This window comes from Pristiophorus japonicus, chromosome 8, assembly GCF_044704955.1.
Source record: "Pristiophorus japonicus isolate sPriJap1 chromosome 8, sPriJap1.hap1, whole genome shotgun sequence".
In the NCBI taxonomy this organism is placed as follows: domain Eukaryota; kingdom Metazoa; phylum Chordata; class Chondrichthyes; family Pristiophoridae; genus Pristiophorus; species Pristiophorus japonicus.
Genome location: NC_091984.1, coordinates 93882580 through 93910018, shown reverse-complemented (window position 1 = coordinate 93910018; position 27439 = coordinate 93882580). Strand labels below are relative to the sequence as shown.

Sequence of the window (27439 nt, the reverse complement as noted above, 5' to 3'; positions counted from 1 at the left end):
TCTGGCATGCGAACTATGTGGCCTGCCCAGCAGAGCTGATCAAATGTGGTCAGTGCTTCAATGCTGGGGATGTTGGCCTGGACAAGGACGCTAATGTTTGTGCGTCTGCCCTCCCAGGGAATTTGTAGGATCTTGTGGAGACATCGCTGGTGGTATTTCTCCAGCGACTTGAGGTGTCTACTGTACATGATCCACGTCTCTGAGCCATACAGGAGGGCGGGTATTACTACGGCCCTGTAGACCATGAGCTTGGTGACGGTCTTGAGGGACTGGTCTTCAAACACTCTTTTCCTCAGGCGGCCGAAGGCTGCACTGGCGCACTGGAGGCGGTGTTGGATCTCTTGTCAATGCCTGCTCTTGTTGATAGGAGGCTCCCGAGATAGGGGAAGTGGTCCACATTGTCCAGGGCCACACCGTGGATCTTGATGTCTGGGGGGCAGTGCTGTGCGGCGAGGACAGGCTGGTGGAGGACCTTTGTCTTACTAATGTTTAGCATAAGGCCCATGCTTTCATACGCCTTGGTAAATATGTCGATTATGTCCTGGAGTTCAGCCTCTGTGTGCACAGATGCAGGCGTCATCCGCGTACTGTTGCTCGACAACAGAGGTTGGAGTGGTCTTGGACCTGGCCTGGAGACGGCGAAGGTTGAACAGCTTCCCACTGGTTCTGTAGTTTAGTTCCACTCCAGCGGGGAGCTTATCAACTGTGAGGTGGAGCATGGCAGCGAGGAAGACTGAGAAGAGGGTTGGGGCGATGACGCAGCCCTGCTTGACCCCGGTCCGGACGTGAATTGGGTCTCTGATGGATCCGTTGGTAAGGATCACGGCTTGCATGTCATCGTGGAGCAGGCGGAGGATGGTGACGTACTTTTGGGGGCATCCGAAACGGAGGAGGACGCTCCATAGACCCTTGTGGTTGACAGTGTCAAAGGCCTTTGTAAGGTCGAAGAAGGCCATGTATAAGGACTGGCACTGTTCTTGCATTTTTCCTGCAGCTGTCGGGCTGCAAAGATCATGTCCGTTGTGCCCCGGAGGGGACGAAATCTGCACTGAGACTCCGGGAGGAGCTCCTCGGCCACGGGGAGAAGGTGGTTGAGGAGGACTCTAGCGCCGACTTTCCAAGTAATTGATAGCAGGGAGATTCCTCTGTAGTTGCCTCAGTCGGACTTGTCCCCTTTTTTGAAGATGGTCATGATCACTGCATCTCTAAGATCTCCCGGCACGCTCTCCTTCCTCCAGATGAGAGAGATGAGGTCGTGTTTTCGCGGCAGTAGTGCCTCTCCGACATACCTCAGTGCCTCAGCAGGGATTCCATCCGCTCCCATAGCCTTGTTGTTTTTTTTTAGCTGTCTTATGGCCTTTTCTACCTCGTGCAGTGTTGGGGTCTCACTGAGGTGGTGGCGGGTAGCATGCTGCGGAATGGAGTCGAGAACACTCGAGTCAAAGTCAGAGTCTCGATTGAGGAGATCTCCGAAGTGTTCCTTCCAGCAGGCCCCGACTGTCTCGGTGTCCTTGATGAGTGTTTCCCCGTTCTTGGCCAGGAGTGGGGTGGGGCCTTTTGGTTCGTATGTGGCCTTGATTGCAGTGAAGACTCCTCGCACATCATGGCTGTCATCCAGCTGCTGTATCTCCTGTGCTTTCTCTATCCACCACCTGTTCTTTATTTTTTGGTTGGACCTTGGCCTTTAGCCATCTGTAATGCTACTCCCGAGTTGGGTTACTGTTTAAGGCTCAGAAACGCCCTGCGTTTGGAATCTATTAGTTCTTGAATCTCCTGATCATTCTCATCAAACCAGTCCTGGTGTTTCCTGGTTGAGTGACCGAGCGTCTCCTTGCAGACACTGGTTATGGAGGCCTGGAGGGCAGACCAAGCGCTGTGGACATTCTGCATCTAGGGGTCATCAAGGCACGCCAGGTTAGCTGTGAGGCGCTGACTGTAAAGGGCTCTCTTAAACTGGGTCCTTAAGTGCCCCTGTATTGACTTTTTTGCGACACTGCTTCTGCTGCCCCCTTCGCTTTGGGGCTATGTTCATGTCAATGATGGATCGGATTAGGCAGTGGTCCGTCCAGCAGTTGTCAGCTCCTGTCATGGCACGGGTGATGCGCACATCCTTGCGATCCCTGGCTCTGACGATGACATAGTCGAGCAGGTGCCAGTGTTTGGAGCGAGGGTGTTGCCACGATACCTTGTATTTGTCCCTTTGGCGGAACAAGGTGTTGGTGATGACAAGTTCATGCTCTAGACATTTTGTCAGGAGTAGGGTACCGCTGGAGTTGGCTTTCCCTACCCTCTCTGCCAGTCACGCCTCCCCAGAGGTGTGTCCCTGCTGACCCTGGCGTTGAAGTCGCCGAGGAGGATCAGTTTGTCGCCCATAGGGACGCAGGTGAGAGATTTTGAGAGGTTGGAGTAAAAACCATCTTTGGCCTCATCTGTTGCATTGAGTGTTGGGGCATAAGCACTGATAACTGTGGCGCACTGGTTCCGGGATAGGGTGAGTCGAAACATCATGAGGCGTTCGTTAGTCCCACAGGGGGAATCTTTGAGGCGGTCGACCAGCTTGTTTTTGATGGTGAAGCCGACTCCGTGGAGGCGGCGTTCTGCCTCTGGTTTCCCTTTCCAGGAGGTGTAAGTGTAACCTTGTTCGTTGAGCCGGCCTTCCCCTGCCCGCCGGGTCTCACTTAGGGCTGCGATGTCGATATCAAAGCGTCTAAGTTCCCGGGCAACTATGGCGGTGCGGTGTTCCGGTCTGTCGCTGTTGGGGTTGTCCATGAGGGTCCCGACATTCCAGGTCCCTAACTTCATGTTAGGAGTGGAATATGCCTGTGCGTGATTTCTTTTAACGTGGGGTGATCGTTGCACGCCGACTACCAAAATGGCTTAGCTGAACGAGGTCTTGGTCCAGTGGCAAGGGGGTCCACGACGACTGGAGACCAGGCACTGCTATATGGGCCTAACTGCCTACAGCGGGGTGCTGGCCGCAGGCTCAGTGCTGGGTAGCGCCCTTGATGGTAAGTGGTCCAAGGCTTGGTTGGGGGCAGCCATTGGGGGGGCCAGCGGTGCACTGGTGTTCAGAATGGGGGGGCAGGGGGTCACAACCATTGTACTCACCACGTGCTGGAGGAGGCCATCAGTGGGGAATGAGAGGTCCAGATTGGGGTGGGGGGTGGGAGGAAGATGTGGAGGCCCGATAGCCAGGTCCAGCTGCCCAGTCGCCACAGGAGATCCAGAACAAAGCAGCCCACTTGATTGGCACCCCACTCATCCCAATAAACATTCACTCCCTCCACCACCAGTACACTATGTCTGCAGTGTGTACCATCTGCAAGATGCACTGCAGCAGCTTGCCAAGGCTTCTTCAACAGCACCTCCCAAACCCGCAACCTCTACCACCTAGAAGAACAAAGGCGGCAGGCACATGGGAACACCACCAACTGTAAGTTCCCCTCCAAATCTCACACCATCTTGACATGGAAATATATCGACGTTCCTTCATCTTTGCTGGGTCAAAATCCTGTAATGCCCTACCTAAAAGCATTATGAGAATACCTTCACCACATGGACTGCAGCAGTTCAATGCGGCAGCTCACCGCCACCTTCTCAAGGGCAATTAGGGATGCGCAATAAATGCTGGCCTTGTCAGCGACGCCGACATTTCCTGAATAAATTTTAAAAACCTTGTCGATAGAGATTGACTCGGAAGTATCAGAATAGTTAAACTGTTGAATTTGTCAAGCAGTTGCTCAAAAATTGTTATCTAGCCTTTGTGAACAAATGATCTATCCGGTGTATGTTTGCGGAAGGATGGGGGTAGGACTGAATGTTAATTTGATAATAATAGATAACCCAGATATCTGAAAACCTTCTCTGACAATATTTTCATTCATTGAACACAGAAAAAATCCCAGGTGGCTTCATAGAAAATAATTCTGATCCATAGTATGAGACTTAGGAGAAATATCAGGAAGATAGGTTTAGAAGGTTTTAAAGGTGGGGAGAGAAGTAGTAAACGTACAGCGACTTTAGGATGAAAAATCCAAAAAGTAGGAACAAAACAGTTGAAGGCTCTGCCACCAATAGTGAAGCAGAGAGGTGGAAGGATGCATAGAAGCCAAAATGAGGGGACAAAAGATCACAGGCTGGGATGTAGGGCTTTAGAAGATTACATTGTTAGGGTGAAGCAAGGCCTTAAAATATATATATTTTAGAAAAAACAAGGTCAAAGCGAATTCTGCATTCAAGGAAGGTTGGTAAGGACAGGAATGATGGGTAAACAGGATGCTGGCAGCAGAGTTTTGTATTGTGTAGGAGGCTAATAAGGATAGTGTTGCGAGAACTGGAGTCTGGTTTCAGCGGTAATAATCAGCCATGGTGATGAATTTGCATGTATGCAAAGGAATCTCTCATGTAATGGATATGTCTTCCATTATGGAGGAATGGAGCCTGCATTTTCACAGTTGGCTAAATGTCTTGCTGTTTTGGACTCACTGGTGATAACATAGTCATATATAACTTTATATCATCAATAAATAGTAATGTTTTTGTATTGTGCTCTCCAGCATGCACTCTATACATATCAGGGTTTGCTTTTATAGCTGCTGCCAGCATCTCTGACAGACAAGGACAAATGCAATGAGGGATCAGGGCACACTGCGGTCCTGGAGTTCAAGTAAAGGATTTTGATCCTCCAAAGACTGTGCACTTGAACACTGGCAGAAGGAATCCTACTTCATCTGGTTGAATTCCCTTTCCATATCCAGGAACAGTTTGAGAGCAGGGGCATAGGTGTTACTGAAGGTGTGCACCACATTCTGCCAAACAAAACAATAGTTGTCTTATGCTATCTGCCAAATGGCATTGATACATTAAAGCCTGTTTGGTCCAGATCCACTCGCCTGTGGGCTACTGCATCCAGTCAAGAGGCCAAAACTGTTGCGGTCTTCAAAGTATTGGGGAAGATGCCCAGCTCTTGTATGTTGTATAGTTTTAGAAATAGAATTTTGCTGATTTCAGCTGAGCACCAGTCAGGCCCTGGGGCTTTCCTGGACTGCGTGCTCTTTACTGCTTTTTGGATGTTGCATATTTTACTTAAATTTAATTACCTTATACCCCTCATGATTTGCACTGCAACTTTTATTTGAAAAAAATGAAACAGGTTTCATATTTTGTTTGGCAGGCTTTTCAATTTGCTTAGGCATTGTACTTCACAGAACTTTTAAAATAAAATCTGTCCTGAAAAGAGCACTGTCACCACTTTCTTTTGGGAGAGGGTGAACTGTAGTGTGTGTCATGACAACAACATACATAATAGAATCATAGAATGATACAGCACAAAAGGAGGCGATTCTGCCCATCGTGAAAGAGTATCTAATTAGTCCCACTCCCCTGTTCTTCCCCCATAGCCCTGAAAAGATGTCTCCTTCAAGTATTTATCCAATTCCTTTATGAAAGTTATTATTGAATCTGCTTCCATCACCTGTTCAGAGAGTGCATTCCAGATCATCATAACTCGCTGTGTAAAAAAAAAAATTGCATCACACCTCTGGTTCTTTTGCCAATTATCTTAAATCTGTGTCCTCTGGTTACTGACCCTTCTGCCACTGGAAACAGTTTCTTCTTATTTACTCGATCAAAACCCTTTTTGAACAACATTAAATCTCTCCTTAACCTTCTCTGCTTTAACAACCCAAATTTCTCCACATAACTGAAGTCTATCATCCCTGGTACAATTCTAGTAAATCTCATCTGCATCCTCACTAAGGCCTTGGCACCCTTCCTAACGTTTGATGCCCAGAATTGGGTACAATACTCCAGCTAGGGCCTAACCCATGATGTTTTAACAGTTTAGTATAACTTCCTTGCTTTTTTACTCCTTGCCTCTATTTATAAAGTCAAGTATCCAAATGCTTTTTTAACAGTCTGTTGAACTTGTCCTGCCACTTTCAAAGAGCTGTGTATGTACACCCCCATGTCTCTCTCTTCCTGTAAAATTGTACCATTAGGTTTATATTGCCTCTCCTCATTTTTCTTACCAAAATGCATCCCTTCACACCAGAGGGGAACCACTGCATACTTCCCTCAAGTCTGAAAAACAACCGACCACCACCATTCTGCCTTCTGTCCCTTAGCCAGTTTCATATCCTCGCAGCCACTGCCTCTTTAATCACATGGGTTTCAATTTTGCTGACAAGTTTATTATGTGCTACTTTATCAAACACCTTTTGAAAGTCCAGAAACACAGCATCAACCGCAATACCTTAATCAACCCTCGCCGTTACTTCATCAATGCACTCAATCATGTTAGTCAAACACGATTTGCCCTTTAACAAATCCGTTTTGACTATCATTTATGAACCAATATTTATCAAAGTGACAATTAATTTTGTCCCAGGTTATTGGCTCTAAAAGTTTCCCTACCATAGACATTAGGCTGACTGGCCTGTAGTTGCTGGATTTATCCCCTCCCCTTTGTTGAACAGGGGTGTAATATTTGCAATCCAGTCTTCGTGTACCACTCCCATAATTAAGGAGGATTGGAAGATTGCCTTTGCTATCTCCAACCTTACTTCCCTCAGCAACCTAGGATGCATCCCATCTGTACTGGGCGACTTTTCTACTTTGAGTGCTACCAACCTGTTAAGTACCACCTCTATCTATTTTTATCCTAACCAATTTCTCTACTACCTCCTCCTTTACTGTGATATTAGCAGCATCCTGTTCTTTAGTGAATGCAGATGCATCGTACTCAGTTTGTACCTCAGTCATGCAATAGCATTTTTTTTCTAGTATCAATTAAGTCGCCCCCATGTAGCTACAAAGAAAATTCCAGCAAATTTATCTACACATTTTAAAATTACAAAAAGATTACTGAGCCAGGTAGTGTAGGAGGCTTAAATTTCACATGTACGCATGTACACGCAAACACACACACTTGAAAGGCACATTCACTGGGTTAATCTATCATGGCTTAGTAATTATGAGGTACAGTTTAAAAGTTTCAAAAATGAAAACTCAGACTAGTGTTCTTAGTGGTTCAAACTTAAACATTAATTTCCAATATTTAGCACTTACTTTCGTTCTCTTTCCTTTGTCATGTACTGTTTTCTCACCTGCATTGTAGAAGAGGTCAGGTCTTTCAAGAATGTCACCTTCATGGATAAACGTTTCTATCCCATCATCACCATATATGTAGGGTTCACTTTCATCCATCTGGCGATTCTCTACCATTTCCAGCCACTGAGAGTTGTGCCAGCGAAACTTCTCACTTTGAATTTTTTTGGCCCATTCTTCATCATATTCCTGTCAAAATTTTAGACATGTTATACTATCTGAGTGATGAGGTGGGAATCCTCGGACATATATATGGACATCCCACATATCTTGGAGGGGGGTTCCTTCCAATAGACAGTTTATGTAAACATAAACACTACTTAACCTCTTGAACTTTTCAGGAATACAAGGAGCTCGTATATCTCTTGGTATTGAAAAAATATTGTATCATTTGGCAGAATTGATGGCTTTCCTCAACATACTAAAAAAAGGAAAACGTGGTCTGTGTCCTTTCTGGCTTTATATTGATAAAATAAATCAAACTAAGAGGGTCTGAAGCCCAGTGCTCTGGAGGATGCACTAGCTGCTCCCTGCCACCCGAAATGCAAGTTATCTTTCTCCCAATTATCGCTGATCAGCTCTATTAGCCATGCCACTCTGCTATAAAAAGTGATCTAATATGAAACACATATGGTTTAAAATATCCAGACGTTTTACATCATTTATCACAAACACTGCAAAAAAATTTATACTGTACACTTAAAAGTCTGTGTTTAGGTAAAACGCACACCATTTAATGTAAGAATTTAGACAAGTTAAATGATTGGGCAAGACCATGGCAGATGGAATTATGGGCCCAAGTTTCCACATGATTTGCGCCTGATTTTTTTTTTTAGGAGCAACTGGTGCAGAACAGACTATCTTAGAAATCGCAATTCTCCACATTTTTTTTTCTGCAGTTCTAGTCAGGTGGAACAGTTCTACTTTGGAACAGAATTTTTTCTTCAAAAGGGGGCATGTCCGGCCACTGACGCCTGATTTCAAAGTTTCCACAGTGAAAACGTACTCCAAACTAAAGTAGAATGGAGCAAGTGAAGATTTTTGTAGAACTGAAAAAACCTGTTCTACACATTAAAAAATCAGGCGCAGGTTACAAATTAGGCGTCCAGAACGAGGTGGGGGGGGGGGAAGGGAACTCATTAAATTCTACAATAAATCCTTATTTATACTTCTACAAATATTATACAAATAAATCCAACCTGAATAAACATTTATAAGCAAAGAAAAGATTAAATAAACCATCTTCCTACCTGTGTGAAAGTGCTTCAGCGTCACAAAACGAGGCAGCCGTTACCGAATGCGGGGGAGGGAGGGAGCCGACTGAATGCGGGGGTGGGGGGGAGCCGACCGAACGCGGGGGTGGGGGAGGGGAGGGGGGAAAAGAGAGAAGGGAGCCGACCGAACGCGGGGGGGGGGGGGAGGGAGCCGACCGAACGCGGGCGGGAGGGAGCCGACCGAACGCGGGCGGGAGGGAGTCGACCGAACGCGGGCGGGAGGAAGAAGGAGGGAGGGAGGGAGCCGACCGAACGCGGGGGGGGGGGGGGGGGGGGAGAGGAAGAAGGAGGGAGGGAGGGAGCCGACCGAATGCCGGGGGGGGGGGGGAGGGAAGGGAGCCGACCGAACGCGGGCGGGAGGGAGGGAAGGGAGCCGACCGAACGTGGGCAGGAGGGAGGGAAGGGAGCCGACCGAACGCGGGCGGGAGGGAGGGGAGGGAGCCGTTCCAGACGGCTGACGGAAAAGAGAGAAGGCTGCAGGAAGCCTCAGAAACTGAGGAGCCATTTCCCGACGGCAAAAGGGGGAGGTCGTCGGGAAACGGCTGCCTCAACTTTCTGAGGCTTCCTGCACCCTTCTCACTGCTACAAGAAGCCTCAGTGCTGATGGCAATGTACTGTTATTAAAAAATGTTCAAAAACTAAACAGCTACAAAGAACTACAAAGAACTACAAAAATGGCCGCGTGCCAATGTTTCCTTCACACTGAGCATGCGCGAATGCTCCAACGCGCACTTGCAGCGTTGCCGGCAGGAAAAAAAACTAATTTAAATAGTACCCGCCCCCTCCCACTTACAAAATCGGCGCGAGTGTAGGCTCCGCCCCCCTGGGCGCCGCACCAAGCAGACAAGGAGCTGCAAAGCGCTCCAGAATCGCTCGTTTTTTTTCCGGCGCCGTTATAGGCGCGAAAAACGGGCGCCCAGCTCGGAGGGGCGCCCGTTTTTTATCGTGTGGAAACTTGGGCCCATAATGTGGAAAAGTGTGAAGTTATTCACTTTGGAATGTTAGCATGCAGGTACAGCAAGCAATTACAAAAGTAAATGGTATGTTCGCCTTTATTACAAAGGGATTAGAGTATACGATTAAGAAGTCTGACTGCAATTAAACAGGGCCTTGGTAAGACCACACCTGGAGTACTGTGTACAGTTTTGGGGGGGAGGGGGGGGGGGGGGGAGAAATTCGGGAGTGCCCCGTTTGGTGCTAACTTTTAAAAGTTGGAAAAATAAGTGGCATGATTTTTTGTTATAAACTTACCTCAGCCACCTCAACTTTAAGCATGGGCCCTGAAGCGCCCGGCCTCCCGATGAACACCTCCTGCTGCTGGAGTTTTTGCCCGGCGATGCTGCAGGGAGCGGAACCAAAGTTCAGGTCCCGGGCGCTATGCACGGTGACGACGTCACAATCTCCGGTGAGAGAGATCAGGGGGCAACGCCATACTGCCGCTTCAAACCTCACGGCAAATATGGTGGGGGTCGATCTTCTTGCCGCGCCCGGTCAGCAAGTGCTTCGCAACCTGATATCGCCCCCTCTGGAGGCGATAACAGGAGACGTTAAGGAGGCCAATTTCTAGGCCTTGGTCTTCTTACCTAAGGATATATTGCCTTAGATGGAGTGCAATGTAGGTTTACTAGACTGACTCCAGCATTGAGGGATTGTCCTATGAGGAGAGATTGAATGGACCAGGCCTATATTCTCTAGAGTTTAGAAGAACAGGTGATCCCACTGAAATGTATAAAAGTCTTAAGGGGCTTGACAGTGTAGATGTTGTGAGAACGTTTCTTCTGGCTGGAGAGTCTAGAATTAGGTGTCACAATCTCAGAATAAGGCGTTGTCCATTTAGGACTGAGATGAAGAGAAATTTCTTCACTCAAATGGTTGTGAATCTTTGGAATCCCAGAGAGCTGTGGATGCTCAGTCGTTAAGTTTATTAAAGACAGAGATTGATCATTTTTTTGATGCTGTGAATAAAGGGATAGAGGGTAGTGCAGGAAGATGGAGTTGAGAGAAGATCAACCATGATCTTATTGAATGGCGGAGCAGGCTCAAAGGGTTGTATGACCTAATCCTGCTCCTATTTCTTATGTTCATACTGAAAAGAAGTAATTTTCTATATTTGCAAATTCCATTAAATAAGCAATAATGCACAGCTGTACCAACTAACTAGCTTTTTTTTTTAAGGGTAGATGAGGATCGACTCTTCCCTCTAATAGCGGTATTTAGAACACGGGGACTAAATATTAGAACTCGAGCTAAGCCAGTTAAAAGTACAACCAGAAAATTTGTTTTCACAACAACAGCTTGCATTGATATAGCACCTTTAACAGAGTAAACCATCACAAGGCACTTCACAGCATGGTAAAAAAAGTGTGACACCGAGCCAAAGGAGGAGGCATTAGGGCAGGCGACCAAAAGCCTGATCAAAGAGGTAGATTTGAAGGAGAGTCTTGAATGAAGAGAGGCGGAGAGGTTTAGAGGGGGAATTCAGATATTAGGGCCGAGACAGCTGGAGGCGTGGTCGCTACTGGTGGAGTGAAGAAAATCAGGGTTGTGCAAGAGACCGAAATTGGAGGAACGCTAAGTTTTTTGAGCATTGTAGGGCTGGTGGCGGTTGCATAGATAGAGTGGGGCGAGTAAGAATGTGGAACACAGAGGTCTACAGAGGTGTTTAAAAGGGAGCAAATGTATCAAGTGTTATGGAGAAAAGACAGGAAACCAGAATTCAAAAGGTAACAGCGACTGTATCTAACAGTGGCAGAACATGTTTAGTTCGCCAAATGCCTACTTTTGTTCCCATAAGCAGATAAAGTTTAGCATGGTGCCATTTCTATTATAACAAATTAAGATAGCAAAACACCCTAGGCAGTGTTGAAATGTAATCTATATCTTCAATATAAATAAAATACTTTTAAACCTGATTGTTTAAGCTGTATGACCTGCCTTCCTCCATGTTTTGTTTTAAATTTCTGCACTCTCCGTTGGAGAAATTCTTCCACCTTTTTTTTTTTAGATTCTGTCCCCCAAAAAAACAAAAACTCCCCTCTTGCCATATCCTTTCCAGAAGGATTCTGAATGTTAAATAATAGAAAGGGGAGCACAAGAACAAAAAAGGAGGTAATGGGAGTTAGTGCTCCTCACATCAAGGCAATGTGATGGTGTGGCTCTAACTTCTTTCTGGCCAGGGTCTGTACCTTATTTTGAAAGGTACTAGTGAAGTAGCACTTTGTGTAATCTGTTTAAAGCCTCATTAGGCTACAGGGGGCACATGTTTATAAACGAACATTCCTAGCAGCTGTTTGGGTCTTTAAATACCCAAGATATAATCTGATTTTCCTCAAAAGGAGGTCGAGACTCTCAACTGAATTATACGTTGACTTCTTTAAGCCGAGGTTGACGATAGATTGCCAATTTGATAGCAGCAACAATCCATCACTGGAGGAAGGAAGCACGATGACCACTTGCAACATTTAAAAGTCACAAATCTTGCAATAAAGTATGTAGAGAAAAAACATCATGCATTTTGGTACTTTTAGATAGCAAGCCTGAAGGAAGACTTTCATGGAGCAGGGAGGAAGAAATAGTATATTTCACTTACAACATGAAAGGAGAATTACCCAGTAGCAAGTAAGGCATCACAAGTAAAGTTGAAGCAACGTTTTAACAGATGCTGGTAACACATTCTTCCACATTATCAGAGAATAGACATTTAGAAATCTGTTTGCAGTTACACAGAAATCATCACTCATCAGCACAATTAGGACAAACCATAAATGAAACACGAGGCATGCACTAAAACTTTATCACATCTGTTATGATAATTGCAAACTTTCTATATATTTTTTTGTCTGTTTCCTCTCTTCAACACCTCAGTGTTCAGGTCACTTGTTTGAACCATATCTATCTGATTAACAATCTTGTAGGACAAACAAACTACTCCCTTCTGCCTCTCCTCCATATCAACTGATGAAAAACAGGTCTTCTTTCACTTTCATATATCTGGAGTTTGATACGCTCGAGGTAAGGAGAATTACATTCCCACAGCAACAAAAACCCTGCAGTATATACTTAACCCCAAATCAATTTCATCACTGATAAAATAATTATACAGAATCATAATTCAAATATCTAAACTCATTCATGTTTGAAGACACATATATATCAAAAGTGCAAATGTTATCTGTAAAATGTGCATGGCCATAAAGATTGCTGGATAAACAATAAGCAGCAGTGAAAGAAGCCAGAGAATGAGTTGAGTCTGGAATTTAGTTGGGTTTACTGAACCAAATATGAAATAAGATCCTTCCTATGTAATAAATACATACAATAAAATACTTCAAATATAGATATAAAATATTATTAAAGGGGAAGGACAAACTAGGGGGGTATGGTTTTGTTTGAGTGTAACGTAACCAAGTTTACTGGCGATACAAAGATGGGAGGAAAAGCAATGTGTGAGGAGGACTCCAAAAATCTGCAAAAGCTAAGTAAGTGGGCAAAAATTTGGCAGATGGAGTATAATGTTGGAAAGTGTGAGGTCATATGCTTTGGTAGAAAAAAATCAAAGAGCAAGTTATTATTTAAATGGAGAAAGATTGCAAAATGCTGCAGTACTGCAGGACCTGGGGGTCCTTGTGCATGAAACACAAAAAGTTAGTATGCAGGTACAGCAAGTGATCAAGGCGGCCAATGGAATCTTGGCCTTTATTGCAAAGGGGATGGAGTATAAAAGCAGGGAAGTCTTGATACAGTTGTACAGGGTCATCATCATAGGCAGTCCCTTGGAATCGAGGAAGACTTGCTTCCACTCCTTAAGTGAGTTCTTTGGTGGCTGAACAGTCAAATACGAGAGCCACAGACCCTGTCATAGGTGGGACAGATAGTCATTGAGGGAAGGGGAGGGTGGGACAGGTTTGCCGCACGCTCTTTCTGCTGTCTGCGCTTGATTACTGCGTGCTCTCGCCGTTGAGACCCGAGGTGCTCAGCGCCCTCTCGGATGCACTTCCTCCACTTAGGGCAGTCTTGGGCCAGGGATTCCCAGGTGTCAGTTGGGATGTCGCACTTTATCAGGGAGGCTTTGAGGGTGTCCTTGTAGCGTTTCCACTGCCCACCTTTGGCTTGTTTGCCGTGAGGCAGCTCAGAGTAGAGCACTTGCTTTGGGAGTCTCGTGTCTGGCATGCGGACTATGTGGCCTGATCGAATGTGATCAGTGCTTCAATGCTGGGGATATTAGGCTGAATGAGGACGCTGATGTTGGTGCGCCTGTCCTCCCAGGGGATTTGTAGGATCTTGCGGAGGCATCGTTGGTGATATTTCTCCAGCAACTTGAGGTATCTATTGTACATGGTCCATGTCTCTGAGCCATACAGGAGGGAAGGTATTACTACAGCCCTGTAGATCATGAGTTTGGTGGCAGTTTTGAGGGCCTGGTCTTCAAACACTCTTTCCCTCAGGCGGCCGAAGGCTGAACTGGCGGACTGGAGGCGGTGTTGGATCTCGTCGTCGATGTCTGCTCTTGTTGATAGGAGGCTCCCGAGACATGGGAAGTGGTCCACGGTGTCCAGGGCAGCGTCGCGCCGTGGATCTTGATGACTTGGGGGCAGTGCTGTGTGGTGAGGACAGGCTGGTGGAGGACCTTTGTCTTACGGATGTTTAGCGTAAGGCCCATGCGTTCGTACACTTCAGTAAATACGTCGACTATGTCCTGGAGTGCGGCCTCTGTATATGCGCAGACGCAGGCATCGTCCTTGTACTGTAGCTCGACGACAGAGGTTGGGGTGGTCTTGGATCTGGCCTGGAGACGGCGCGAGTTGAACAGGTTCCCACTGGTTCTGTAGTTTAGTTCCACTCCAGCGGGGAGCTTGTTGACGGTGAGATGGGGCATGGCGGTGAGAAAGATTGCAAAGAGGGTTGGGGCGATGACGCAGCCCTGTTTGACCCCGGTCCAGACATGGATTGGGTCTGTGATGGATTCGTTGGTAAGGATCACGTCCTGCATGTCGTCGTGGAGCAGGCGGAGGATGGTGACGAACTTTTGGGGGCATCCGAAACGGAGGACACTCCATAGACCCTCGCGGTTGACAGTGTAATGTCTAAGAAGGCCATGTATTGGTGAGGCCACACCTGGAATATTGCGTGCAGTTTTGGTTTCATAAAAACATAAAAAAATAGGTGCAGGAGTAGGCCATTCGGCCCTTCGAGCCTGCACCACCATTCAATGAGATCATGGCTGAACATGCAACTTCAGTACCCCATTCCTGCTTTCTCGCCATACCCCTTGATCCCCCTAGTAGTAAGGACTACATCAAACTCCTTTTTGAATATATTTAGTGAATTGGCCTCAGCAACTTTCTGTGGTAGAGAATTCCACAGGTTCACCACTCTCTGGGTGAAGAAGTTTCTCCTCATCCTCATTCCATATTTACAAAAGGATATAGTTGCTTTGGAGGCAGTTCAGAGAAGGTTCACAAGGTTGATTCCGGAGATGAAGGGTTGACTTATGAGGAAAGGTTGAGTAGGTTGGGCCTCTACTCATTGGAATTCAGAAGAATGAGAGGTGATCTTATCGAAACGTATAAGATTATGAGGGGGCTTGACAAGGTGGATGCAAAGAGGATGTTTCCACTGATAGGGTAGATTAGAACTAGAGGGCATAATCTTAGAATAAGGGGCCGCCCATTTAAAACTGAGATGAGGAGAAATTTCTTCTCTGAGGGTTGTGGATCTGTGGAATTCACTGCCTCAGAGAGCTGATGAAGCTGGGACATTGAATAAATTTAAAGCAGAAATAGGCAGTTTCTTAAACGATAAAGGAACAAGGGGTTATGGAGAATGGACAAGGAAGTGGACCGGAGTCCATGAATGGATCAGCCATGATCGTATTAAATGGCGGAGCAGGCTCGCAGGGCCATATGGCCTACTCCTGCTCCTATTTCTTATGTTCTTATCAAAGTACTTCCCATTTTTATAAAAGAAAAAAAAACTACGTAATCTAATTTTCTTGACAGTTTAGTAAAAATGTCAATTTGATTGACAAAATCAACACTTTAGAGCAGGTCTCCCTCCCGTCTACATTTTACCTTCACTGAAACAATGAGCAACTCCATGCACCTTGGAGCAGCTCCACAGACAAGAGCAGGAGCCATGATTATAAGAGGCATGAGAGCAATGGAATCCTGGGAAACAATGCTGCTGGCTAGGAATGCACATTCTCCAGCCAACAGTGTGGCTTCTTTGTAGCCGGGCAGCCCCAGAATGCTTCTCAGGCCAGCTTGTAGTTGTGCCTCCTTTGTTTCCAATGGAGCCACTCATGGGTGCACGGAGAACACCCCATTAATTGAGGATCCTAGTATGGAGATAACTTATTCCTGACTGTCTAGGCTGCCAAGAAAATTGATGTTTCTCCTAAAATCTGGGAAAAAATTCTCACATATATATTATTTTAAGAGGGAATACATTGTCATAAACTTTTTTCTCCCTCCCCCCCACCCACCCCCCACCGTCTCAAGACTTTCCTACCCATTCAAGTGTTCATTTACCTCATTTGTATGTCAATACATGATGGTGTAATGAAACCCAAAGAGACAGGACATAAACTGGCCACTAAAAGAGAGAGACGGCCACAGACCTTTCACTCTAGCAAGATGGCCCGAGGTTGAAGCACTGACCACACTCGATCAGCTTCGCTGGGCAGGCCACATAGTTCACATGCCAGATACGAGACTCCCTAAGCAAATGCTTTATGCGGAGCTCCTTCATGGTAAACGAGCCAAATGTGGGCAGCAGAAGCGTTACAAGGACACCCTCAAAGCCTCCCTGGTAAAGTGAGACATCACCACTGACACCTGGGAGACTCTGGCCGAAGACTGCCTGAGGTGATCCGGGAGGGCGTTGAATTCTTCAAGTCTCAACGCAAAGAGCGTGAAGAGGTCAGGCGCAGACAGCGGAGTATATCAAGGGGTTTCACATTCCTCACCTATCTAATGGTGTAATTTTAAAGAATAAAGGGGAAACATTGGTTTGGACTGGAAATGTTAACAACTTCTCAAAGTTAACAAGTTAATCACTAACTCCACATGGTAACAATATGATATTCTCAGCAAATTTTCATCAAGCAAGGTCAATCTAAATCTAACTTGGAAAAGACTAAACTGAGTGTTAGTAATCAAGTGGGTGAAACTAAAGCTGGAATTTTCAGCTGGTTGTATTGTTGGCTGAATACTGCCAAATAAAGTTTACATTCTCGAGAAGAAAACGAGAGAGAAATAAACAGTCCTGAATAAGATGTAGTAATATATGGTATTGATTTAAATGAACAGCATTTGACAATCAGAAAAAATAACAAAGCCTGATATTTGGCTGCAAATGGTTATGAGTTATTTTAATTAAAGAATTAAGAAAGGTTGCATTCTTAATAAGTCCGAGCTTGTTCCTAACTTAGTAATTCCCACTGTGTGCATGCCTGATTACACGTTTGTCTATCGAAAGCTATTATGAGACACAGGGTTCCAATGTACTTAAACTGCTATCCACTTCAAGTCGTTATGCTTACCATCACTGACAAACCTGTAACTTCTATATAGTTTCAGAGCAACAGTAAGCTGAAAATCACGGAGGACTATTTGCCCATGTAAATAGTTCCATTGCATGCGAGGATAAACACAGAACCAATGTAATGAGTGCCAATCAACACAATTTCTTCATATATTCAATTTTATACAAGAGGTATTATGACAATAACTTGAAACAAAAACAGTAAATGTTGGAAGTATACAGCAGAGTCATTAGCACCTGTAAACAGAAAAGACAAGTTAACATTTTTTGAGTGTAGAGTCCTGGCCAGTATTTATTTGTCTGATGTAAGCCCTGTATCCAAAACACTAATCTCCCTTTTCTCTTTACGGATACTGACAGACTTTATTTCCAAATTTCTGAATCATCAGTTTTGTTAGCAATACTATTTAGCTTCAACCTCGATGTTTGCTAATAATAAATGATAAATAAATCAATAAATCAATCAAAAAAAATTTTTAAATTAAAAATTAAAAAAATTTAAAATCAATCAATAAATCAAAAATTAAGTTTCTACTCACCTATTGCAGCACTGGGAGCCCTCCAACAGCGCGCTGGTACGGGCCGCCCCCAGGAGATGCTCTCTCTCTGTGTTTCTGACTGCGAGGGAGGAGAGGAGGGGGAGGGAGGGGTGAGGAGGGGGGGAGAAGAGGACGGGGGTGGGGAGGGAGGGGGAGAGGAGGAAGGGAGGTGGGACGAGGAGGGGGGGGGGGAAGAGGGAGTGGAAGGGCTGAATGGGTGTGGGGGAGGCTAAACGGGCCCCGCCGACGACGTGGAAGCCAGGCCGCCACGGAGGACTACGGGCGGGACCCGCCCCCAGCGAGATGCCGGGCAGGCCCTGCCGGCGATGAGGTAAAGGTGTCAGGCCACTCGGCCCAGGATAGGGGCAACGTCCCTTCGGCCTGGGATAGGGTCGTCGCCCGGAGACAGGACACGCTGGGAGGGCCAGGAGCTACTGCGCACGTGCGCAGCTGCCGGCACTGTTTTTGGTGCAGGGTTGTAGCTCCGCCCCCAGCAGCTCCCGCTGCGCCACACCGAGCTAGAAACAGGCCTACAGATATTGGAGAATCGCGAGGTAAGTATTCGCCACAATTTCTGTTCTACAAATTAGGCGGGCCGTTCTAGTGGGGGTCCGAAACTTGAGCCCATAGTTAGGTAGTTTTCAACAGCTTTGAGAAACAGCAATATCTCATTGATCAAAGGTATAAATCAATATGGTTTTCCCAAATACTCAGATTTTTAAATATTGCTAGAAGTACCAGAATTTCCCTCATTTCTAGGGTAATAAGTTCATTTCGTTTCATTGGATGAGCAAACAAGTCTCCTGGTAAACCAAATGCGTAAACTATAATTTCCATTAATATATTTCCCAAGTTCTTTTTCTTCTGATTTTTGCCATCACTTTGAGCAGAAGAAAATAAAAGTCACCTTTGGGCTGCTCGCCAGCACCTTCGATCAAATGGCCAACAGCACTATAGATGAGTGAAGCTGCTTTCAGCACAACCAGACCAGGGAAAATAAACTACAGATGGGAATTTGGACCACCCATTCCTCCCCCCCCCACCCCCCAACCAAAGCAATAGAATCATTACACATTACATTAGAAGTTAAATCTTTGAAGTTGTAAATATTTATCATTCACTCACCATTCACACCATTAGTCTTTGCCGTGGAAAACCCAAGTACATTTTAACCTGCATATTTCACATTACACACCATTACCCACAGACTATGAACAGTCCATGATCTTTTGAACAAGGATCAACTATGTCTCATTCAATTTGGTAGGAAAATTACACAAGCGTGCTCAATTACAGAGGAATCCATGATCAAATCTAAAGTGTTTCAATTTTATTTTTATTTATAACTGTTCCATTCCTTGGAGATCAAATCTCCATTACCTCAAAGATTTTCTTTGTCAAAATGTGTTATGGAGATTTAGTGTGTGCCCTGGGAATGTTTTTTTGATTTTTTAGTTGATGTTTTTTGTAAAAGTATTTTTATTGTTTTTCTGGTGTTAGGCCCAATCCGCAGCCTCGGGGTAAATATTTATTGATTTTTTAATTTTTTGCCCATTTTGTTTACGAACTGCCCAATCGATCCTAAATTGCACTTTTTTGCCCAGAATGGGGGTGCAAGGCCCATGTTTTTCGCTTGGCAGCTTTTTTTTGGGGGGGAGGGGGGGGGCGGGGATTTTCGCCGGCGATATTAGCGGTCTTTTGGGCAGCGATCAGGCACTGGCGGGCTGATAGAAAATTCTAGCCCACTATAACTTGCTTAAAGGCTTTAACAATTGCTGGCTTCCCCACTAATAAACCAAATAGATAACAAAAACACTATAAATGATAAAACAGGAAAGAAAGAAATGAAGGAATGACAGGGAAGAACATATAATTGCATTCAATAATTATCTCGTCCTCAGGACACTCCAAAGCACCATTGTTGTGTAGGCAAATGTGGCAGCCAATCTGCCAATAGCAAGGTCGCACAAACAGCAAATTAATTAACTTACTTTAGTTGAATATCAGAAAGATGAAAACCATATTTGGTGCTCACAAATTCGTTTCCCTTAATGCCGACTCCACCCCTAATGCTGATTCCATTCCTATTCCTGGTCTTTTAGTTAGGCAAAGAAAAACCGTGTGCAACCTTGGCATCCTGAGGTGAGCTTCAAATTGCATTTTCCCACTATCGCCAAGACAACTCATTTGCATCGCCACAACACTGCCTGTCTCTGCTCCTACTTCAGCCCTTCCGCCACTGAAATCTTTATCCATGTTTTGTTCACCTCGACTCAGTTACATCAGTGCTCTCCTTGATGGCCTTCATTTGTCCATGTTCTTTAAAATTCAACTTGTTCAAAATGCAGCTGGCTATGTCCATCACTCCTGTCCTCGTGAACCTATAATGGCGTGCTGTTCCCCAATGCAATAAGTTTAAATTCCTTATCTTTGTTTTCAGATCTCCACTTCACCCAATCACAGTAATCTCCTCTAGACTTACTTTCCCTCCTGCATTCTTCATTTCTTCTGCTGTTGGCCTCCTACTCATCTCACCCTCCATTTAACTGTCAGCCGTGGCTCAGTGGGCAACACACTTACCTGAGTCAGAAGGTTGTGGGTTCAAGTCCCACTCCAGGGACTTCAGCACAAAAATCTAGGTGACACTCCAGTGCAGAGCTGAGGGAGTGCTGCACGGTCAGTGATGCTGTCTTTTAGATGGGACATAAACCGAGACTCCAACTGCTCTCTCAGGTGAACGTAAAAGATCCCATGGCACTACTTTGAACGGGAGTTATCCCCCGTGTCGTGGCCTTAATCAACGTAACAAAAACAGATTAACTGATCACTGTCACATTGCTGTTTGTGGGAGCTTGCTGTGCACAATTGGCTGCCACATATCCTACATTACAACAGTGACTACACTTCAAAAGTATTTCAAAGGCTGTAAAGCACTTTGGGACATCGAAAGGTGCTATATAAATGCAATCTTTGTTTCTTTCACTCCACCCCACCACTGCCAGCAGAGCTTTCAGCCACCTTGGATCCCCCCCAGAGATCCTTATGCCTCTCGCTCCCTTTGAAACCTTTTCAAAACTCTTTTTTTTTTTTTAAAACCCATGCCTTCAATCATGCCTTCTGAATTCTCCCCAGTTCAGTGTTACATTCATAGAAACATAGAAAATAGGTGCAGGAGTAGGCCATTCGGCCCTTCTAGCCTGCACCGCCATTCAATGAGTTCATGGCTGAACATGCAACTTCAGTACCCCATTCCTGCTTTCTCACCATACCCCTTGATTCCCCTAGTAGTAAGGACTTCACCTAACTCCTTTTTGAATATATTTAGTGAATTGGCCTCAACAACTTTCTGTGGTAGAGAATTCCACAGGTTCACCACTCTCTGGGTGAAGAAATTCCTCCTCATCTCGGTCCTAAATGGCTTCCCCCTTATCCTTAGACTGTGTCCCCTGGTTCTGGACTTCCCCAACATTGGGAACATTCTTCCTGCATCTAACCTGTCTAACCCCGTCAGAATTTTAAATGTTTCTATGAGGTCCCCTCTCATTCTTCTGAACTCCAGTGAATACAAGCCCAGTTGATCCAGTCTTTCTTGATAGGTCAGTCCCGCCATCCCGGGAATCAGTCTGGTGAACCTTCGCTGCACTCCCTCAATAGCAAGAATGTCCTTCCTCAGGTTAGGAGACCAAAACTGTACACAATACTCCAGGTGTGGCCTCACCAAGGCCCTGTACAATTGTAGCAACAGCTCCCTGCCCCTGTACTCAAATCCCCTCGCTATGAAGGCCAACATGCCATTTGCTTTCTTAACCGCCTGCTGTACCTGCATGCCAACCTTCAATGACTGATGTACCATGACACCCAGGTCTCTTTGCACCTCCCCTTTTCCTAATCTGTCACCATTCAGATAATAGTCTGTCTCTCTGTTTTTAACCACCAAAGTGGATAACCTCACATTTATCCACATTATACTTCATCTGCCATGCATTTGCCCACTCACCTAACCTATCCAAGTCGCTCTGCAGCCTCATAGCATCCTCCTCGCAGCTCACACTGCCACCCAACTTAGTGTCATCCGCAAATTTGGAGATACTACATTTAATCCCCTCGTCTAAATCATTAATGTACAGTGTAAACAGCTGGGGCCACAGCACAGAACCTTGCGGTACCCCACTAGTCACTGCCTGCCATTCTGAAAAGTACCCATTTACTCCTACTCTTTGCTTCCTGTCTGACAACCAGTTCTCAATCCATGTCAGCACACTACCCCCAATCCCATGTGCTTTAACTTTGCACATTAATCTCTTGTGTGGGACCTTGTCGAAAGCCTTCTGAAAGTCCAAATATACCACATCAACTGGTTCTCCCTTGTCCACTCTACTGGAAACATCCTCAAAAAATTCCAGAAGATTTGTCAAGCATGATTTCCCTTTCACAAATCCATGCTGACTTGGACCTATCATATTACCTCTTTCCAAATGCACTGCTATGACATCCTTAATAATTGATTCCATCATTTTACCCACTACCGATGTCAGGCTGACCGGTCTATAATTCCCTGTTTTCTCTCTCCCTCCTTTTTTAAAAAGTGGGGTTACATTGGCTACCCTCCACTCCATAGGAATTGATCCAGAGTCAATGGAATGTTGAAAAATGACTGTCAATGCATCCACTATTTCCAAGGCCACCTCCTTAAGTACTCTGGAATGCAGTCCATCAGGCCCTGGGGATTTATCGGCCTTCAATCCCATCAATTTCCCCAACACAATTTCCCGACTAATAAGGATTTCCCTCAGTTCCTCCTCCTTACTAGACCCTCCGAACCCTTTTATATCCGGAAGGTTGTTTGTGTCCTCCTCAGTGAATACCGAACCAAAGTACTTGTTCAATTGGTCCGCCATTTCTTTGTTCCCCGTTATGACTTCCCCTGATTCTGACTGCAGGGGACCTACGTTTGTCTTTACTAACCTTTTTCTCTTTGCATAACTATAGAAACTTTTGCAATCCTTCTTAATGTTCCCTGCAAGCTTCTTCTCGTACTCCATTTTCCCTGACCTAATCAAACCCTTTGTCCTCCTCTGCTGAGTTCTAAATTTCTCCCAGTCCCCGGGTTCGCTGCTATTTCTGGCCAATTTGTATGCCACTTCCTTGGCTTTAATACTATCCCTGATTTCGCTTGATAGCCACGGTTGAGCCATCTTCCCTTTTTTATTTTTATGCCAGACAGGAATGTACAATTGTTGTAGTTCATTCATGCGGTCTCTAAATGTTTGCCATTGCCCATCCACAGTCAACCCCTTTAGTATCATTCGCCAATCTATCCTAGCCAATTCACTCCTCATACCTTCAAAGTTAGCCTTCTTTAAGTTCTGGACCATGGTCTCTGAATTAACTGTTTCATTCTCCATCCTAATGCAGAATTCAACCATATTATGGTCACTCTTCCCCAAGGGGCCTCGCACAACGAGATTGCTAATTAATCCTCTCTCATTACACAACACCCAGTCTAAGATGGCCTCCCCCCTAGTTGGTTCCTCAACATATTGGTCTAAAAAACCATCCCTTATGCACTCCAGGAAATCCTCCTCCACCGTATTGCTTCCAGTTTGGTTAACCCAATCTATGTGCATATTAAAGTCACCCATTATAACTGCTGCACCTTTATTGCACGCACCCCTAATTTCATGTTTGATGCCCTCCCCAACATCACTACTACTGTTTGGAGGTCTGTACACAACTCCCACTAACGTTTTTTGCCCTTTGGTATTCTGCAGCTCTACCCAGATAGATTCCACATCATCCAAGCTAATGTCCTTCCGAACTATTGCCTTAATTTGCTCCTTAACCAGCAATGCTACCCCACCTCCTTTTCCTTTTATTCTATCTTTCCTGAATGTTGAATACCCCTGGATGTTGAGTTCCCAGCCCTGATCATCCTGGAGCCACGTCTCCGTAATCCCAATCACATCATATTTGTTAACATCTATTTGCACAGTTAATTCATCCACCTTATTGCGGATACGCCTTGCTACTATTCTGTACAGTACATAGAAACATAGAAAATAGGTGCAGGAGTAGGCCATTCGGCCCTTCGAGCCTGCACCGCCATTCAATGAGATCATGGCTGATCATCCCTTCCTGCTTTCTCTCCTTGATCCCCTTAGCTGTAAGGGCCATATCTAACTCCCTCTTGAATATATCCAATGAACTGGCATCAACAACTCTCTGCGGCAGGAAATTCCACCGGTCAACAACTCTCTGAGTGAAGAAGTTTCTCCTCATCTCAGTCCTAAATGGCCTACCCCTTATCCTAAGACTATGTCCCCTGGTTCTGGACTTCCCCAACATCGAGAACATTCTTCCCGCATCTAACCTGCTACCTTGGGAAATGTTATAAGTCAAAGGTACAAGTTGATGCCGTCATTGTTGAATGAGCAAATGTTGAATAATTCAATGCTTTGGTCGCATTGACTGAGGAAAGAAAGTTGGCCAAAGGAATTCACTGCTCTTCTTAGAATAGTGCTATGAGGTCTTTAATACCCACCTAAGCAAGTTTAACATTACATCCACACCACTAAGACAATACTCTCTCTGCATTGCACTGAAGCATCATCCTACATGTACTTAATTCTGTAGCAGGATTTGAGTTCAAAACTTTGGTCAGAGGAGGATGTCTGATCAACTGAGCCAAGCTGACAATGACAATTAAAACAGAATTTTAAAACACAGGCATTAACTTGCAAACCTAGGCACTGAGCAGAGGTGTCTTGTTTATAACTAAAGTACCAATAATGACCAATTAAACTCAGCCATCTATTTAGACTTTGATAGTAATCCAACATTACATACAAACCATCGTCTTATTATCCAAAGTAGCAATCTAAATATGGTAATTTATCTTTTGCCTTTTTCCCGGCTCGTTCCTAAGCATATGCATTCTGAATTATTTGTCTGAAATTAAATGGTTCAATTAATGGAACAAATGACAACACAATCAATGCAGATTTAAGTTCTTCATTTGCACCTAATGGACTGACTTAATACTCAAGGGCATCATCGAAGATGACATTGCATGCATGCTACAAAACATTACATGCAATAAACATACAAAACTATCCCACTCTAGAAATGATCTTCTATTAAAAATCACAGTCAATACTCCTACTTGTGAATCAAATCACATTGGCACAATTTGCATTTTCTCAAGTACTAGAAGACTTCTTTGTCTCTTCTTTCCCATTGCAGCAGTCAATCCTTACTGACAACACACTCCATTATACCTCTACCAAACTCATAAAATTCTCTCAAACTCCTTTACAAATACATCACTCTACAATCTAATCACCTAAAGAGAATGTCAGTGTACAACAACCAGCGTATTTATCCCTATATCAGTCCTCTGCTATTAATTTGTTTATAAATATATATTTATAGTCTAGCTGATGAAACCCTGCATGTCTCGTTTAATGAAGTAGCACACAGGGATGATATCGGGCAAGGGGGTTCTTTTCCAAAGATGACAATATGGAACCCGTTTTGTGTGAACATGCCATTTACAGACCAATCTCAGCTTTCTATTTATGTTCTGCTGGATAGTCTTTGTGCATGGATGGTCGGCAAGCTGGTAATGTGAAGTTCATATATTAAGAGTAGTCACTTGCGCAGGCTACCAGAGGGTGCTGGTGTTTATAAAATCATAATTTTCCCAAACTTTCTTGAACAAAATATCCAGTAGAATGGGTTATAAAAATATCACTGGGTGCTCAGTGGATAAATGTACTGGTACTAAGAGCGACCCGGTTTCAATTCCTGATTGATGCCGAGTTAAAAGATCTGAGCTGAGGCAGTAATAATATGGATGCCAAATTTAGCCTCAGCATCCTAGATGAAAGAGTTACCACTTCTGATGGATTCCTGATGGAAATGGAAATGTGAGAGCATTAAATGGGATGAGGATCAGCTGCAATCCACCACCACAGTCGAACAGTCTGAGGATACCAATTGTTCAGATTTACCCAAAAACTTTCCTGAAGTCGGAAGTATTGCTTTCAGAAGAGCAACAAAAGTGGGAAAAATGGCACATATATTTAGACTAACTGCTTCAAGTTCATTTGTATACAATGAACCTTCAATGCCAAACCTACAACTTACATTTATATAGTGCCTTTAATGTGGTAAAACTTCCCAAGGCTTTTCACTGAAGCGTTATCAAACAAAATCTGATACATACCAAGCCACATAAGATGATTTTAGAACAGAAGAGGTGGTTTTAAGAAGCATCTTATAGGATGAGAGAGAGAGAGACAGAGGGGTTTAGGGAGAGAATTCCAGAGCTTTGGACCTAGGCAACTGAAGGCATAGCCGCCAATGGTGAAGCAATTAAAATCAAGGATGCGCAAAAGGCCAGAACTGGAGGAGCACAGAGACCTTGAAGGGTTGTAGGGCTGGAGAGTATTACAGAGATAGGGAGAGGTGAAGTCATGGAGGGATTTGAAGACAAGGAAGAGAATTTTAAAACTGATGCGTTGTCAGACCGGGAGCCAATGTAGGTCAGTGAGCATGGGGTTGATGGGTGATGGGACTTGGTGCGAGTTAGGATATGGGCTACTGAGTTTTGAATAAGCTCAAGTTTAGGTAGGGTGGAAGATGGGAGACAGGACAGGAGGGCATTGGAATAGTCAAAACTAGAAGTAACAAAGACCTGGATGAGGGTTTCAGCACAGATGAACTGAGGCAGGGCAGGAGTCGAGCGATGTTATGGAGGTGGAAGTAGATGATCTTGCTGATGGAGTAGATATGTGGACAGAAGCTCATCTCAGGGTCAGATACGACATCGAGGTTGTGAACGGTCTGGTTCAGCCTCAGACAAGTGACATGGAGACGGATGGAGTGGGTGGCTGGGGAACAGAGTTTGTGATAGGGACCTAAGACAATGGCTTTGGTCTTCCCAATATTAAGTTGGAGGAAATTTCTGCGCATCCAGTACTGGATGTTGGACAAGCAGTGTGACAAATCATTTATATTACAATCTTTTATTTTTGCTTCACTTTACACATTTCTCTCCCTTCTTTAATTGCTTTGGGGCAAAAAGAGAAGATAAATGAGGGCTCAATAGGGTATAATTTCTTCCTTACCGCAATGATGTCCAATGTATTGTCACAGACTTTCCGTATCTCCGCATTTTTATCATGCATCAGGTCAATCAAGTATGCTGGAGCTTCTAGAGCAGCACATTAAGGAAAAGCAGCATTCCAGTTAAGTATACTTTATTATAATAAAGGGTCTTTGGAAGAAAAGCATTCGAGTAGTATTACTGGCTGCACACCACAGTAACTGGCCCAGAACACAGAATAAAAAGTTGATAGAGTCGAATAGCAGATTTATTGATAACATTTTGGCACAAGTATTAATGGGAATATGGCAGCATAAATAGGAAGTTGGCTGAAGGACGGAATGTCATAAACCTAGGAGAGATTTTCTCTGATCCATCAGTTGATGGGACTACTCAGCTGTTTATAGACTACAGAGACTTCTGTTTAGAATGCTGGTAGCACTCTTTGTGGCTTCACTAGGTTGGTACCTCATGTATGACTGTTGCAGCTTTTACATTCCGCAATGAACCAGGATTGGTCTCCTGGTCTGAGGAATGTATCATCCGATCAGATTATAGAGGTCGTAACAACCATAAGGGACTGAGTGGCTTACTGGTCAGCTAATGATCATTTACCAAATCCTCGCACAAAAGCTACTACGTCCTCAATTTTCAAGGGCTAGACATTCCACTTTGCTGGCTATCATCCAAAATATAGGCAATGTTCCAGCTATGTATGATGTCTCAGCCTTACCGATCGCTGGAACGTCGCCCATTTTTTGGATTGCGATTTTCCACTCGGCGATAGGCCAGCGATGTGAAATGGGCAATGCGAAAGGTCAGCGATGTGACGTCCGCCGAGCAAACAGCCAGTGATGTGGAAGGCA

The 27439-nt window shown here is 44.8% G+C and overlaps 1 protein-coding gene across 7 annotated transcripts in view; it reads right to left on the bottom strand.

Annotated features, from left to right (window-relative positions):
* kifap3a (kinesin-associated protein 3a) overlaps positions 1–27439 on the bottom strand; it is a 256736-nt gene that overhangs the window by 67067 nt on the left and 162230 nt on the right. For 6 of the 7 annotated variants that reach the window (XM_070887101.1, XM_070887100.1, XM_070887103.1 and 3 more), the window contains 2 exons: positions 26596–26681; positions 7107–7296 (listed from right to left, as the gene is read on the bottom strand). In XM_070887101.1, the coding sequence (XP_070743202.1) occupies positions 7107–7296; positions 26596–26681 (276 nt within the window). Of the gene's footprint in view, positions 1–7106; positions 7297–12051; positions 12372–26595; positions 26682–27439 lie in introns of those variants that run through there. The other variant, XM_070887106.1, reaches the window with a different exon arrangement.